Genomic DNA, 12,835 nt, shown 5'->3' with positions numbered 1-12,835 from the left:
CCATCTGCTGGAGACAGAAATATTGAGCATTCTAAGGCTGCATAATGCCCTTAAGGAGCAAATCACACAGATCACTTTATTTCTCTGTCTCCATCCATTGGCCAATGGATATAAAATAAACTGCAGGTTCTGAACTGGTCTGTTATGGATGTTAAGGAATGTATTCTTGCTATTAGTGGTTTGTTAGGACTAGATGCCTCACTGGATATGATATTGTTGTAATGCACATGAATTGTGTGTGAACTGTGAGGTTTTTTTTTTTTTTTTTTTTTAAGCTGAACCAGGCACTCAGTTTTTTGGATTTGACAGAGACTTCATTTTCCCATATAGCAAGATAAAATAATGACATCCATGCTTCATTATATTTATATGCTCCTCTCTCTGTCTCATGTGAACAGGGCAAGGTAATGGCCTCCATGTTTTATGAAGTCAGCACCAGAACCAGCAGCTCTTTCTCTGCAGCTATGTATCGCCTTGGGGGCTCAGTCATCAGCTTCTCCGAGTCTACTTCATCTACCCAGAAGGGAGAGTCTTTGGCGGATTCTGTGCAGACCATGAGTTGTTATGCTGATGTGGTAGTACTCCGCCATCCCAACCCTGGTGCCGTGGAGGTACAGAGGCATGAATACATCATTTCTGAAATGAGAGGGTGGCTACAGTTCATTTTGGCTTCCCTGATACATGTTCAGTAATAGTTATATTGGTCACTATGTGCAATCTGAGGTTATACAGTGATGTGAAAACGTTTTTCCCCTTTCTATTAGCATATATAGGGGTCCTTTCACTAAGCTTTGGTAAGCACTAACATGTGCTTACGGAGGCAAAAAAGGACTTGCCATGGGACTCGCTGAGGTGCTTCGTGGTAATTTTTGGATGTGTGCGTGCTACCCACTTACTAAAAAATAATTTTTTAATGCTAGAGGTAGAGTGGGCGTGTCCTGCACTAATCGGTTAGCACAGCTCAGGGGCGTATCTGCGTGGGGCCACAGGGGCCTGGGCCCCCGCAGATTTCGCCCTGGCCCCCCTCCCCGCCGTCAGCCCTCCCCCACTGCTTAGTTTTGCTGGCGGGGGGCCCCAACCCCCGCCAGCCGAGGTCCGACCCAAAGTCTTCATATTTCATCTTCCTCCGACTCCTCCGTGGCCATGCTGTAAGTAACGCTGCTGATTCGTTAAATCCAGTTCGGAGTCTGACGTTGCAGCACGTTGTACGCGCATACAACGTGCTGCGACGTCAGACTCCGAACTGGATTCAACGAACCAGCAGCGTTACTTACAGCATGGCCACGGAGGAGTCTGAAGAAGACGAAATATGAAGACTGCGGGTCGGACCTTGGCTGGCGGGGGTTGGGGCCCCCCGCCAGCAAAGGTAAGCAGCAGGGGGAGGGTTGACGGCGGGGGGGGGCAAAAATGTGCCCCCCCTCTCTGGCTCTGGCCTCCCCTACCGCCGGATTCCAGATACGCCCCTGGCACAGCTACATTGCAGCGTGCTGATTAGCACATGCTTAGCACGTGAGCCCTTACTGCTTAATGGGTGACATTAGGCGCTCACGCAGTAATGGGAAAATTAGCATATTGACATTAATAGTGACAATAGAAAAATGAGCCACTTTACCCCTGCAGTAAAAATGGATTTAGCGCACGGGGATGACCCTATAAGGATGTACTAAGGCCACTTTTTACCCCCCGTTTGGTAAAACAGCCCTGCTGTGTGTCACACTGAATGGTTTCTGATCTCTGAACAGAGTGTAATATTTAGTCAAAAGGGAACCTGAGTAAAAAAGCAGCACAATTTTTTTTAAATTACAGCTTCATTTATTTAAGGAACAAAGTTATCCGTCCATATCACCCATGTGAAAAAGTAACTGTCCCCTAAACTTAATACCTGGTTGCACCATCTTTAGCAACAATTACTGCAACCAAATGCTTGTTATCATTTGATATCAGTCTTTCATGTCACTGTTGAGGAATCGTAACCCACTCTTCTTTGCAGAACTGCTTTAGTTCAGACACATTTGTAGGTTTTCATATATAAACTGCTCATTTCAGATCCTGCCACAGCATAGATTCTGCTAGAAACCTAAAAAATAAGATAGGAGAATTAGAATATATAGCACTAATGAAAAGAGAGATGATATAGACATCACTGAGATCTGATAGAAGGAATATAACCAATGAGACATTCACAGCAGGGTACAAATTATATTGCTGTGATATGGTAGATCAGATTGGTGGAGCTTTGAATCAAATTCTGCAGGATACAAAATATGCCTTGGAGTCTTTATGGATAGAAATTCCATGTGTAAAGGGTAAAAGGATAATGATAGGAATATACTACTTTCTGTCTGACCAGAACGAACAGACAAATGTTGAAATGTTAGCAGAAATTAGTAAAGCTAACAAACAAGGGGGTCTTTTACAAAGCATCGGTAAGCCCAGCGCAGGCTTACCGAACACTAAATCGGGAGTACTGCAGGCCCGACGCGGCTGCCGGCGGTAGTTCTGCCCCAAGCACGCGCCATTTTCAGGGGGAAAAAGAAAACCTTTGGAAATGGCTTGCGCAGCAGTAACCCGGTGGTAATTGGGCATTGCCACACGCTGCCTGGTTACCTCTGGGTTACCGAGGGAGCCCTTATTGCCACCTCAGTGGCGGTAAGGGCTCCCTGCCGCATGGCCATGTGGTAGGAGTTCTCTCTAGATTGTAAGCTCTTTGAACAGGGACTGTCTTTTTGTGTATGGTGTACAGCGCTGCGTATGCCTTGTAGCGCTATAGAAATGATAAGTAGTAGTAGTAGTAGTGGCCAAGTTTATCTGGGGGCTTTTTACCTGCTGTGGTAAAAAGGGCCCTAGCACGTGGGGAAAACGGCCCCTGTTGCTATCGCAGGCCCTTTTTCCTGCAGCTTGGTAAAAGGACCCCTAGGTAACACATTAATATGTGATTTTGATTACCCCAATATTGACTGGATAAGTGTAACATCAGGGCATGCTAGGGAGGTCAAGGACTGTTTTATGGAGGAGCTGATTCAGGAACCAACAAGAGGGGGAGCAGTTCTAGATCTAGTCCTTAGTGAACTGCATGATCTGTTACAAGAAATAACAGTACTGGGGCCACTTGACAATAATGATCATAAAATGATTAAATTTGATTTAATAACTGCAAGAAGTGCACACAGGAAATCCAATATGTTAGCATTTAATTTTCAAAAACGAGACTAAGATAAAATGAAGAAAATAGTTTTCAAAAATACTTGTGGAGCAGATAAAACAATCAAAAATGCCACCCTGGAAGCCCCAACCAGGTAAGGTTACATGATCAATATTCTCAATGGAGAAGGATAAATAGTGGAGTTTCCCAGGGATGTGTGTTGGGATTGCTGCTTTTAACATTTATAAATGATCTGGAAACAAGAATAATGAGTGAGGTGATGAATAACTTTGTGGTGTTAGCAAATTTGAAGTTGTTAAATCACAAGAGGATTGTGAAAAATTGCAAGAGGATCTTAGATGACATTAAATGTGAGCAGGTGCAGTGTGATGCATGTAGGAAAGAGTAACAAAACTGAGAATATTATAATGCCTTTGTATTGCTCCATGGTGTGACCACACCTCAAATATTGTGTTAAATTCTGGTCTCTACATCTCAAAAAAACATATAGCGGAATAGAAAAGGCACTGAGAAGGGCGACAAAGATAATAAAGGGATGGGACAACCTTCCTCTGAGGAAAGGCTAAAGAGGCTAGGGCTCGTCAGCTTGGAGAAGAGACAGTTGAGGAAAGATATGATAGAGGTCTATAAAATATGGAGTGGAATGAAATGGGTAAATGTGAATTGCTTGTTTGGTTTTTCCAAAAATACAAGAACTACGGGGTATGCAAAGAAGCTACTAATGCCAATTAGTAGAAAAGAATGTGCTATACTTTCATGGTACGTACTTTGCTTGTGGGCATGCGTATGGGCGGAGTGCATGTGTATGCATGTAAATTAAAGAATTATATGATTTACATGCATCCATGCATATACAGTATCTAGGTGTAGATTATTTACACCAGCTGTAGTGCTGGTGTAAGTGGTTGCACCCAGATGTACGTGTTCTTTCCATTTGCACCTACTTTTCTTTAGAGAATAGGCCTAATAAGTGTGTTATGGAATTACCTTTGACATCTGTCTGTCTATATATGTTTGTAATTTTATTATCTGTGTATATGTGTATGTACATATATATGGGTGGATTTAAGTATAGCATCAAATCAGTAAAAATACAAGTTTTTTATTGGATTCCTCTTGTATGTGTGTGTTATATCTAGATGATCTTCATTCCCCATTGACAATAATCTGAAAATTCTAGGTATAATTATAGACAAACATTTGATATGCAAGTTTCCTCAGTAATCACAAAATCCTTCAGGTGTCTTTGAAAGCTAAAAATGATCAGACCCTATTTCTCATCAGAAACATTCAGACTATTGGTACAATCATTAACATTATCCCAATTCGATTATTGTAATGCCATATATGCTGGCTGTAAGGAGTACCTGTTGAAAAAACTCCAAACAGCTCAAAACACTGCAGCCAGGTTCATATATACAAAATCTCTTGTTTTGAAAGTGCCTCCCCTTTATAAATCAAACTACGCTGGCTCCCATCAAAGTGAGAATCACCTTCAAATTATGTACTTTTATCTTTCAAATTCTGGCACAGCTCCAGACTATATGGTACCATTAATAAACTTACCTCAAAGTCTAAATATGAGGGAAGAAACTATCTCAGACTACACCTCCCATATTGCAAAAAAGTGATCTACAAACTGTCCACTCTGCAGACTTCACTTACCTAGGAATCAAATGGTGAAACTCCTTACCACCCAAAATAAGAAATATACAGGAATATACTAGATTCCGCAAAATTCTCAGACCGTTCCTATTCAAACAAACCCTCACAAAAATAACCATATCTCAAACAACTAATTATTACCTGAATTGGTTATTACTTTATTTACCATTAACCTTCTCTTTGCTTCATGTACAATTTCTCATTCATAATAGATTTTCTAAATGTTAAACATTCATAGCTATCCCAGTACGTTTATGATACTGTATTGTAAAATTGGATTTTACAACAAATTACTTTCTTATGCATTATTCTTTGTTATGTATCCTATACTGTTGTATTTTAAGCCACATTGAACTCAAACTTGTTTCAGATAATGGTGATATAAATGTCACCAATAATAAATATGAGAGAGAGAATAAGAATGTTTGAATATACATCTATATAATCTTTAATAATTGTTCTTCAGCTTGCTGCAAAGCATTGTCGGAAGCCAGTCATAAATGCCGGTGATGGAGTTGGAGAACATCCCACCCAAGCTCTGCTGGACATCTTCACTATCCGGGAAGAGCTGGGAACAGTCAATGGGATGACGGTGAGGACATGATCATGGATTTTACTGTCTGATATTCCTTCCATCTTGCTTTCTCTGTCTGTGCCCACTGTAGATCCTCGGCATTGAATTTTTATGTAACACTAACAGAATGTATTCAGTAATTCAGTTTTCCTTAGCATCTTCACCAGACTAGTCCAGAACCTATGGGTTATATCCGTCAACCAGTAGATGGAGACAGAGAAACAAAATAGTTCTGTGAGATTTTCCCATCAAGGGTATAGTGCAGCCTTAGAATGCTCAGTATTCCTCTGTCTCCAATGGATGGTGATGGGTGGACTGTGTAGCTCCTGAACTGGTTCCTGAAACAGCTCCTAACTCGGCCAAATGCAGAAAGCTTACCGTGCTAACATTTGCCATTCACAGCTACCAAAACCCTATGCAAATGCATTAGTGCTAAAATCTGCATTCCGAGTAATGCACAGACAGTTCCATGCATGGAACAACAACCTTTAACGTGTAAACTTTTATGTCAGGGTCTGGACCTGTCACTATGGGCAGCAGTCTGCTTGCACTAAATAGTAGTGCAAAAAGACTGCACCCTTCATAAGGTAAAGGTAAGCGCTCAAGTGCACGGACCCCCCCCCCCCCCCCCCCCCGAGCTTTTAGGCATCCCTGGTGGTCCAGTGAACTGCACACACGGCCCTACCCCCGTGCCTTCTGACTCTTCGCAAAGAAATCAGTGGTGGACCCCCCCCCCCCCCCCAAAGCAGGAATCTCAAACCCCGAACCCCTCCACCCACCAAGCAAGAATCACCCCTAGTGACCCCCTTCTTCCCTCTCTCCGTATCTTTGAAAAGATGGAGGAAGGCGGGCAGAAGCAACACCACCTCCCTCGTATCTCTAGGTCCACCCTGAGCAAGATGGCAGAAAACACAGCCCTAACTGGTGTATCCTGAGATGCACTGGGTGGGGCTAAGCGCCATATAAGGAGTTTTCTTCCTTATATGGCATTTAGACCTGCCTGATGTATCCCAGAATGCACTAGGTGGATCCAGAGGGAGATGGTGTTGCTCCTGCCCTCCTGCCTCCATCATTTTCAAGGTATGGGAGGGGAAGAGAGGAGGGCGTCACTAGACCACCAGGGGCGATTCTTGCTGGGGGGGTTCGGGGTTTGCGATTCTTCTTTGAGTTGGTCCGGAGGGGGTTGGGGGTCCACTGGGACCACTAGGGATTATGTAGTGGAAGTGACGGTGGGGTCAGTAGACCACGAGGGAGTTTGTTACTCGGGGGGGGGGGGGGTCTGCTGGCCTCATTTGACAGCTTCCAGTCGCAAACAGCAATCGATGCACAAAAGGGGATCTTTGCAACACATTTTGCATATGATCCTCTTTGTGCATTGGTCACTGTTTGCAACCCGGTAATTTTTCCAGCGGGTCTATTGACCCCTCAGTTATAGAACTGGAAGTCAATTGAGCAGAGGGTACTTTGTTTTTAAAGCTTAGAGCTCCAAAAAAGAAAGAGACAAAACCTTGGCGCCGCAATGATACTTGGAGGAGTTCAAGTTCTTCATCCATCATCTCCCTCCCTTTGTTCACTGCTTTTTCTTCCTTCCCCAATAAGGGGTGTAAATGGGTGGCAAGCTGTTTTACTCAAACCAAGACATCAGGAAATTGTCTCTCCATTTGATACCAATTAAGCTCCAGCAGTAAGGGGTATGAGATGTGAGCTTTTTCTTGCAGGACATTTGCCACTGCTCATCTTACAACACATCTTGGTGTCCATATAACTCTCTTATCATGGCAGTCCTCCTCTAGTGCCTTTTGGAAGGCTATGTCAGGAGATCAAGCTAGCACCATAAAGGTATTTACTGATGCCTATGCAGTCCTACGGTTCACAGGAGTAAAGCATGGGAAAGCAGCTATATTTTGGTTTTAGCTTCTGTGACTGCTTAAGTCAGTTTCCTTATCAGGAGGGCCAGTCAACACTTTCAGCTGGGTCGCTTACAGAAGTAGCTCTTTTCATTTTTGTGAGGGATGCTTAGTATCCTCATGCAGTTCTTCAGACTTCCTGGAGCAAGGTTTCTCCTTCTGCCATTTGCAATGTAAAAAAAAGAAAAGAAAGAAACTCTCTTCTGTTTCCATGTTTGGAATAGAAAGTACAAAGGCAACAGTATGGTTTGTGGGTGTGGGATTCTCTTTCAGAAAGGTCAATTGTGGTCTCTTTCTGGAGGCTCCCTGATAGCATAAGAATAGTCATACTGGGTCAGACCAGTGATCCATCTAAACCAGTATCCTGTTTCCAACAGTGGCCAATCCAGGTCACAAGTGCCTGGCAACGTCCCATGCTACCAATCCCGGGTCAAGCAGTGGCTTCCCATTTCTATCTCAGTAGCTTTTTCTAAATACCTACCGGAACATCTGGAAGCTGAGCAGCTGTTTGTGAATAGAGGAGCTGTTTCTTTAATAGTCCGATTCCAGAGGAGGAAGCTTCCTTTTGCTTGGCCCTTCTCCCAGTGGCCTTAAGAGAAACAAAACCCTTTCCTTGCTAGAAGTCTAGTCTAAAGGGAGTCTGAAGCCTTCAATAACTTTTTTCTCATTTTTGGGGAGTCATATAATGCCTATTCTCCGAGGACAAGCAGGCTGCTTGTTCTCACTGATGGGTTGACGTCCTCGGCAGCCCCCTCCATCGGAAAGTTTACTAGCAAAGGCCTTTGCTAGTCCTCGCGCGCCCATGCGCACTGCGCATGCGCAGCCGTCTTCCCGCCCGAAACCGGCTCGAGCCGGCCAGTCTTCTTTCGTCCGCGCTCGGTACGGTCGTGTTACGCCGTTCGTGCCCCAGAGAGTCGACCTCGCGCGTCCTTTTCGACGTGTTTTTTCTTCTTTTTCGTTACAAAAGTTCGGGAAGCGCTCCGGAAGTGTTCCGGAAGACCCTTTCGGGTTTTCTGCCCTTCCCGTAATTTCTCAGCTTTTGCCCCGTAAGTTTTCTTTCGTTGTCGGGGTAGGCCTAGTTTGGCCTCGGTCGAGATTTTTTCTCCCCTTAAATTTTGGTGCTTCAATTTTCGCCATTTCGGCTTTTGATTTCGCCGGCGTGATTTTTCCGCCCATGACATCGAAGCCTTCCAGCGGCTTCAAGAAGTGCACCCAGTGCGCCCGGGTAATCTCGCTCACTGATAGGCACTCTGCGTGTCTTCAGTGTCTAGGGGCCCAGCACCGCCCTCAGAACTGCAGTCTGTGTTCCCTGTTACAAAGGCGGACTCAGGTAGCGAGATTAGCCCAGTGGAACGTGTTGTTCTCGGGCTCTTCGTCGACATCGGCACCGGAGGCATCGAGTGCATCGACGTCGTCAGCGTCCGGACCATCTTCCTTGGCCGCCGCTCCATCGACTGCATCGAGGCATCGGACCTCTGCATCGGCGCCGAGGCATCGGGCGACTGCATCGACGTCGGTGGTACCGAGACTTCGTCTGCTGATGTCGTCGGACGGAGGTGCATCGTCAGGAGTGCAGGTGAGGGCTGTCCATTCCCCTGCTGGTGGCGGTGAGCCTTCGGGTGGGTCTCCTCCTACCCTGAGGGCTCCTGCGGTACAGCCCCCCCGGGATCGACCCTCTTCGGTCTCGGCCCCGAGGAAGCGACGGATGGATTCTACGTCCTCCTCGTCGGTGCCGGGGAGCTCCGGTGACATGCTTCGGAAGAAGTCGAAGAAGCATCGACACCGGTCCCCTCCCCGTGTCGGCACCGAGAGCTCTGGGTCGCCGAGGGATTCGGCACCCAGCAGGCATCGGCACCGAGAGGACCGCTCACCCTCTGTTCAAGAGGTGTCGATGCGCTCCACTCTGGACAGCCCGGAACAGCCTCCTCGCCCGGAACAGGTTCTGACGTCGACGCCTGCATCGACCTCTCAGCCTTTTTCTGCAGCCACTCTGAACGAGAGCCTCCGGGCCGTTCTCCCAGAGATTCTGGGAGAGCTGTTGTGCCCTACCCCTCCGGTACCGGCGGTGCTTGCGCCTCCGGTACCGTCGAGCGTGGCGCCGGCTGGCCCATCGCCCAGGTTGAGGTCCCCGACGTCGGTACCGACCGCGGCCACCTCCCAGGAAGGCTCCCCGACTACGTCGGCGGAGGGAGCTTCGCCGATGCGGGCGAGGGAGTCTACCTCTCGACGCCCCCACCGTGGACGGGGTTCCACCGAGTCGAGCAGGGCGAGGTTGCAGACACAGGTTCGTGAACTTGTGTCTGACACCGAGGGTGAGGCCTCGTGGGAGGAAGAGGAAGATCCCAGATATTTCTCTGACGAGGAGTCTGAGGGTCTTCCCTCTGATCCCACTCCCTCTCCTGAAAGACAGCTTTCTCCTCCCGAGAGTCTGTCTTTTGCTTCCTTTGTCCGGGAGATGTCTACGGCCATCCCCTTCCCGGTGGTTGTGGAGGACGAGCCCAGGGCTGAAATGTTTGAGCTCCTGGACTATCCTTCTCCACCTAAGGAAGCGTCCACTGTTCCCTTGCACCATGTCCTAAAGAAGACATTGCTTGCGAACTGGACAAAACCTTTAACTAATCCCCACATCCCCAAGAAGATCGAGTCCCAGTACCGGATCCATGGGGACCCAGAGCTGATGCGCACCCAGTTGCCTCACGACTCTGGAGTTGTGGATCTGGCCCTAAAGAAGGCTAAGAGTTCTAGGGAACATGCTTCGGCGCCCCCGGGCAAGGACGCTAGAACCTTAGACTCCTTTGGGAGGAAGGCCTACCATTCTTCTATGCTCGTGTCCAAGATCCAGTCTTACCAGCTCTACACGAGCATCCACATGCGGAACAATGTGCGGCAGTTGGCGGGCTTGGTTGATGCTCTTCCCCCTGAGCAAGCCAAGCCTTTTCAGGAGGTGGTCAGGCAGCTGAAGGCGTGCAGAAAATTCCTGGCCAGAGGAGTCTATGACACTTTTGATGTTGCGTCCAGGGCCGCTGCTCAAGGTGTGGTGATGCGCAGGCTCTCATGGCTGCGTGCCGCCGACCTGGAGAATAGACTCCAGCAGCGGATTGCGGACTCGCCTTGCCGTGCGGACAACATTTTTGGTGAAAAAGTCGAACAGGTGGTAGAGTCTCTCCACCAGCGGGACACCGCATTCGACAAATTCGCCCGCCGGCAGCCTTCAGCCTCTACCTCTACAGGTAGAAGATTTTTCGGGGGAAGGAAGACTGCTCCCTATGCTTCTGGTAAGCGTAGGTACAATCCTCCTTCCCGACAGCCTGCGGCCCAGGCTAAGCCCCAGCGCGCTCGCTCTCGTCAGCAGCGCGCGCCTCAGCAAGGCCCCGCGGCTCCCCAGCAAAAGCAAGGGGCGAGCTTTTGACTGGCTCCAGCAGAGCATAGCCGACATCCAAGTGTCAGTGCCGGGCGACCTGCCGGTCGGGGGGAGGTTGAAAGCTTTTCACCAAAGGTGGCCTCTCATAACCTCCGATCAGTGGGTTCTGCAATTAGTCCGGCAAGGATACACCCTCAATTTGGCATCAAAACCTCCAAATTGTCCACCGGGAGCTCAGTCTTACAGCTTCCAGCACAAGCAGGTACTTGCAGAGGAACTCTCCGCCCTTCTCAGCGCCAATGCGGTCGAGCCCGTGCCATCCGGGCAAGAAGGGCTGGGATTCTATTCCAGGTACTTCCTTGTGGAAAAGAAAATAGGGGGGATGCGTCCCATCCTAGACCTAAGGGCCCTGAACAAATATCTCGTAAAAGAAAAGTTCAGGATGCTTTCCCTGGGCACCCTTCTCCCCATGATTCAGCAAAACAATTGGCTATGCTCTCTGGACTTGAAGGATGCCTACACTCACATCCCGATACTGCCAGCTCACAGACAGTATCTGCGATTTCAGTTGGGCACACGCCACTTCCAGTACTGTGTGCTACCCTTTGGGCTCGCCTCTGCGGCCAGGGTGTTCACAAAGTGCCTAGCTGTGGTAGCAGCGGCACTTCGCAGGCTGGGGGTGCACGTGTTCCCATATCTCGACGATTGGCTGGTGAAGAACACATCCGAGGCAGGAGCCCTGCAGTCCATGCAGATGACTATTCGCCTACTGGAGCTACTGGGGTTTGTGATAAATTATCCAAAGTCCCATCTTCTTCCAATGCAGAGACTCGAATTCATAGGAGCTCTGCTGGATTCTCGGACGGCTCGCGCCTATCTCCCAGAGACGAGAGCCAACAACTTGTTGTCCCTCGTCTCGCGGGTGCGAGCGTCCCAGCAGATCACGGCTCGGCAGATGTTGAGATTGCTGGGCCACATGGCCTCCACAGTCCATGTGACTCCCATGGCCCGCCTTCACATGAGATCTGCTCAATGGACCCTAGCCTCCCAGTGGTATCAGGCCGCTGGGGGTCTAGAGGACGTGATCCACCTGTCCACGAGTTTTCTCAAATCCCTGTATTGGTGGACGATTTGCTCCAATTTGACTCTGGGACGTCCCTTCCAAATTCCTCAGCCACAAAAAGTGCTGACCACGGATGCGTCCCTCCTGGGATGGGGAGCTCATGTCGATGGGCTTCACACCCAAGGAAGCTGGTCCCTCCAGGAACGCGATCTGCAGATCAATCTTCTGGAGTTACGAGCGATCTGGAACGCTCTGAAGGCTTTCAGAGATCGGCTGTCCCACCAAATTATCCAAATTCAGACAGACAACCAGGTTGCCATGTACTATGTCAACAAGCAGGGGGGCACCGGATCTCGCCCCCTGTGTCAGGAAGCCGTCAGCATGTGGCTCTGGGCTCGCCGACACGGCATGGTGCTCCAAGCCACATATCTGGCAGGCGTAAACAACAGTCTGGCCGACAGGTTGAGCAGGATTATGCAACCTCACGAGTGGTCGCTCAATTCCCGTGTGGTACGACAGATCTTCCAGGTGTGGGGCACCCCCTTGGTAGATCTCTTCGCATCTCGAGTGAACCACAAAGTCCCTCAGTTCTGTTCCAGGCTTCAGGCCCACGGCAGACTGGCATCGGATGCCTTCCTCCTGGATTGGGGGGAGGGCCTGCTGTATGCTTATCCTCCCATCCCTCTGGTGGGGAAGACTTTGTTGAAACTCAAGCAAGACCGAGGCACCATGATTCTGATTGCTCCTTTTTGGCCGCGTCAGATCTGGTTCCCTCTTCTTCTGGAGTTATCCTCCGAAGAACCGTGGAGATTGGAGTGTTTTCCGACCCTCATCACGCAGGACGAAGGGGCTCTTCTGCATCCCAACCTCCAGTCTCTGGCTCTCACGGCCTGGATGTTGAGGGCGTAGACTTTGCCTCTTTGGGTCTGTCAGAGGGTGTCTCCCGCATCTTGCTTGCTTCCAGGAAAGACTCCACTAAGAGAAGTTACTTCTTTCATTGGAGGAGGTTTGCCGTCTGGTGTGACAGCAAGGCCCTAGATCCTCGCTCTTGTCCTACACAGACCCTGCTTGAATACCTTCTGCACTTGTCTGAGTCTGGTCT

The 12,835-nt window shown here is 48.6% G+C and overlaps 1 protein-coding gene across 1 annotated transcript in view; it reads left to right on the top strand.

Moving 5' to 3' along the window:
* The window catches only part of CAD (carbamoyl-phosphate synthetase 2, aspartate transcarbamylase, and dihydroorotase), a 448,399-nt gene that overhangs the window by 410,977 nt on the left and 24,587 nt on the right, over positions 1–12,835 (top strand). Inside the window, exons 38-39 of the mRNA XM_030198598.1 lie at positions 399–611; positions 5,295–5,420. Of these exons, the coding sequence (XP_030054458.1) occupies positions 399–611; positions 5,295–5,420 (339 nt within the window). The remainder of the gene's footprint in view (positions 1–398; positions 612–5,294; positions 5,421–12,835) is intronic.

This window comes from Microcaecilia unicolor, chromosome 3 (genome assembly GCF_901765095.1).
Source record: "Microcaecilia unicolor chromosome 3, aMicUni1.1, whole genome shotgun sequence".
NCBI classification, from domain to species: domain Eukaryota; kingdom Metazoa; phylum Chordata; class Amphibia; order Gymnophiona; family Siphonopidae; genus Microcaecilia; species Microcaecilia unicolor.
The sequence above is the reverse complement of the archived record's forward strand: the minus strand, read 5'-3'. Positions and strand labels throughout refer to the sequence as shown.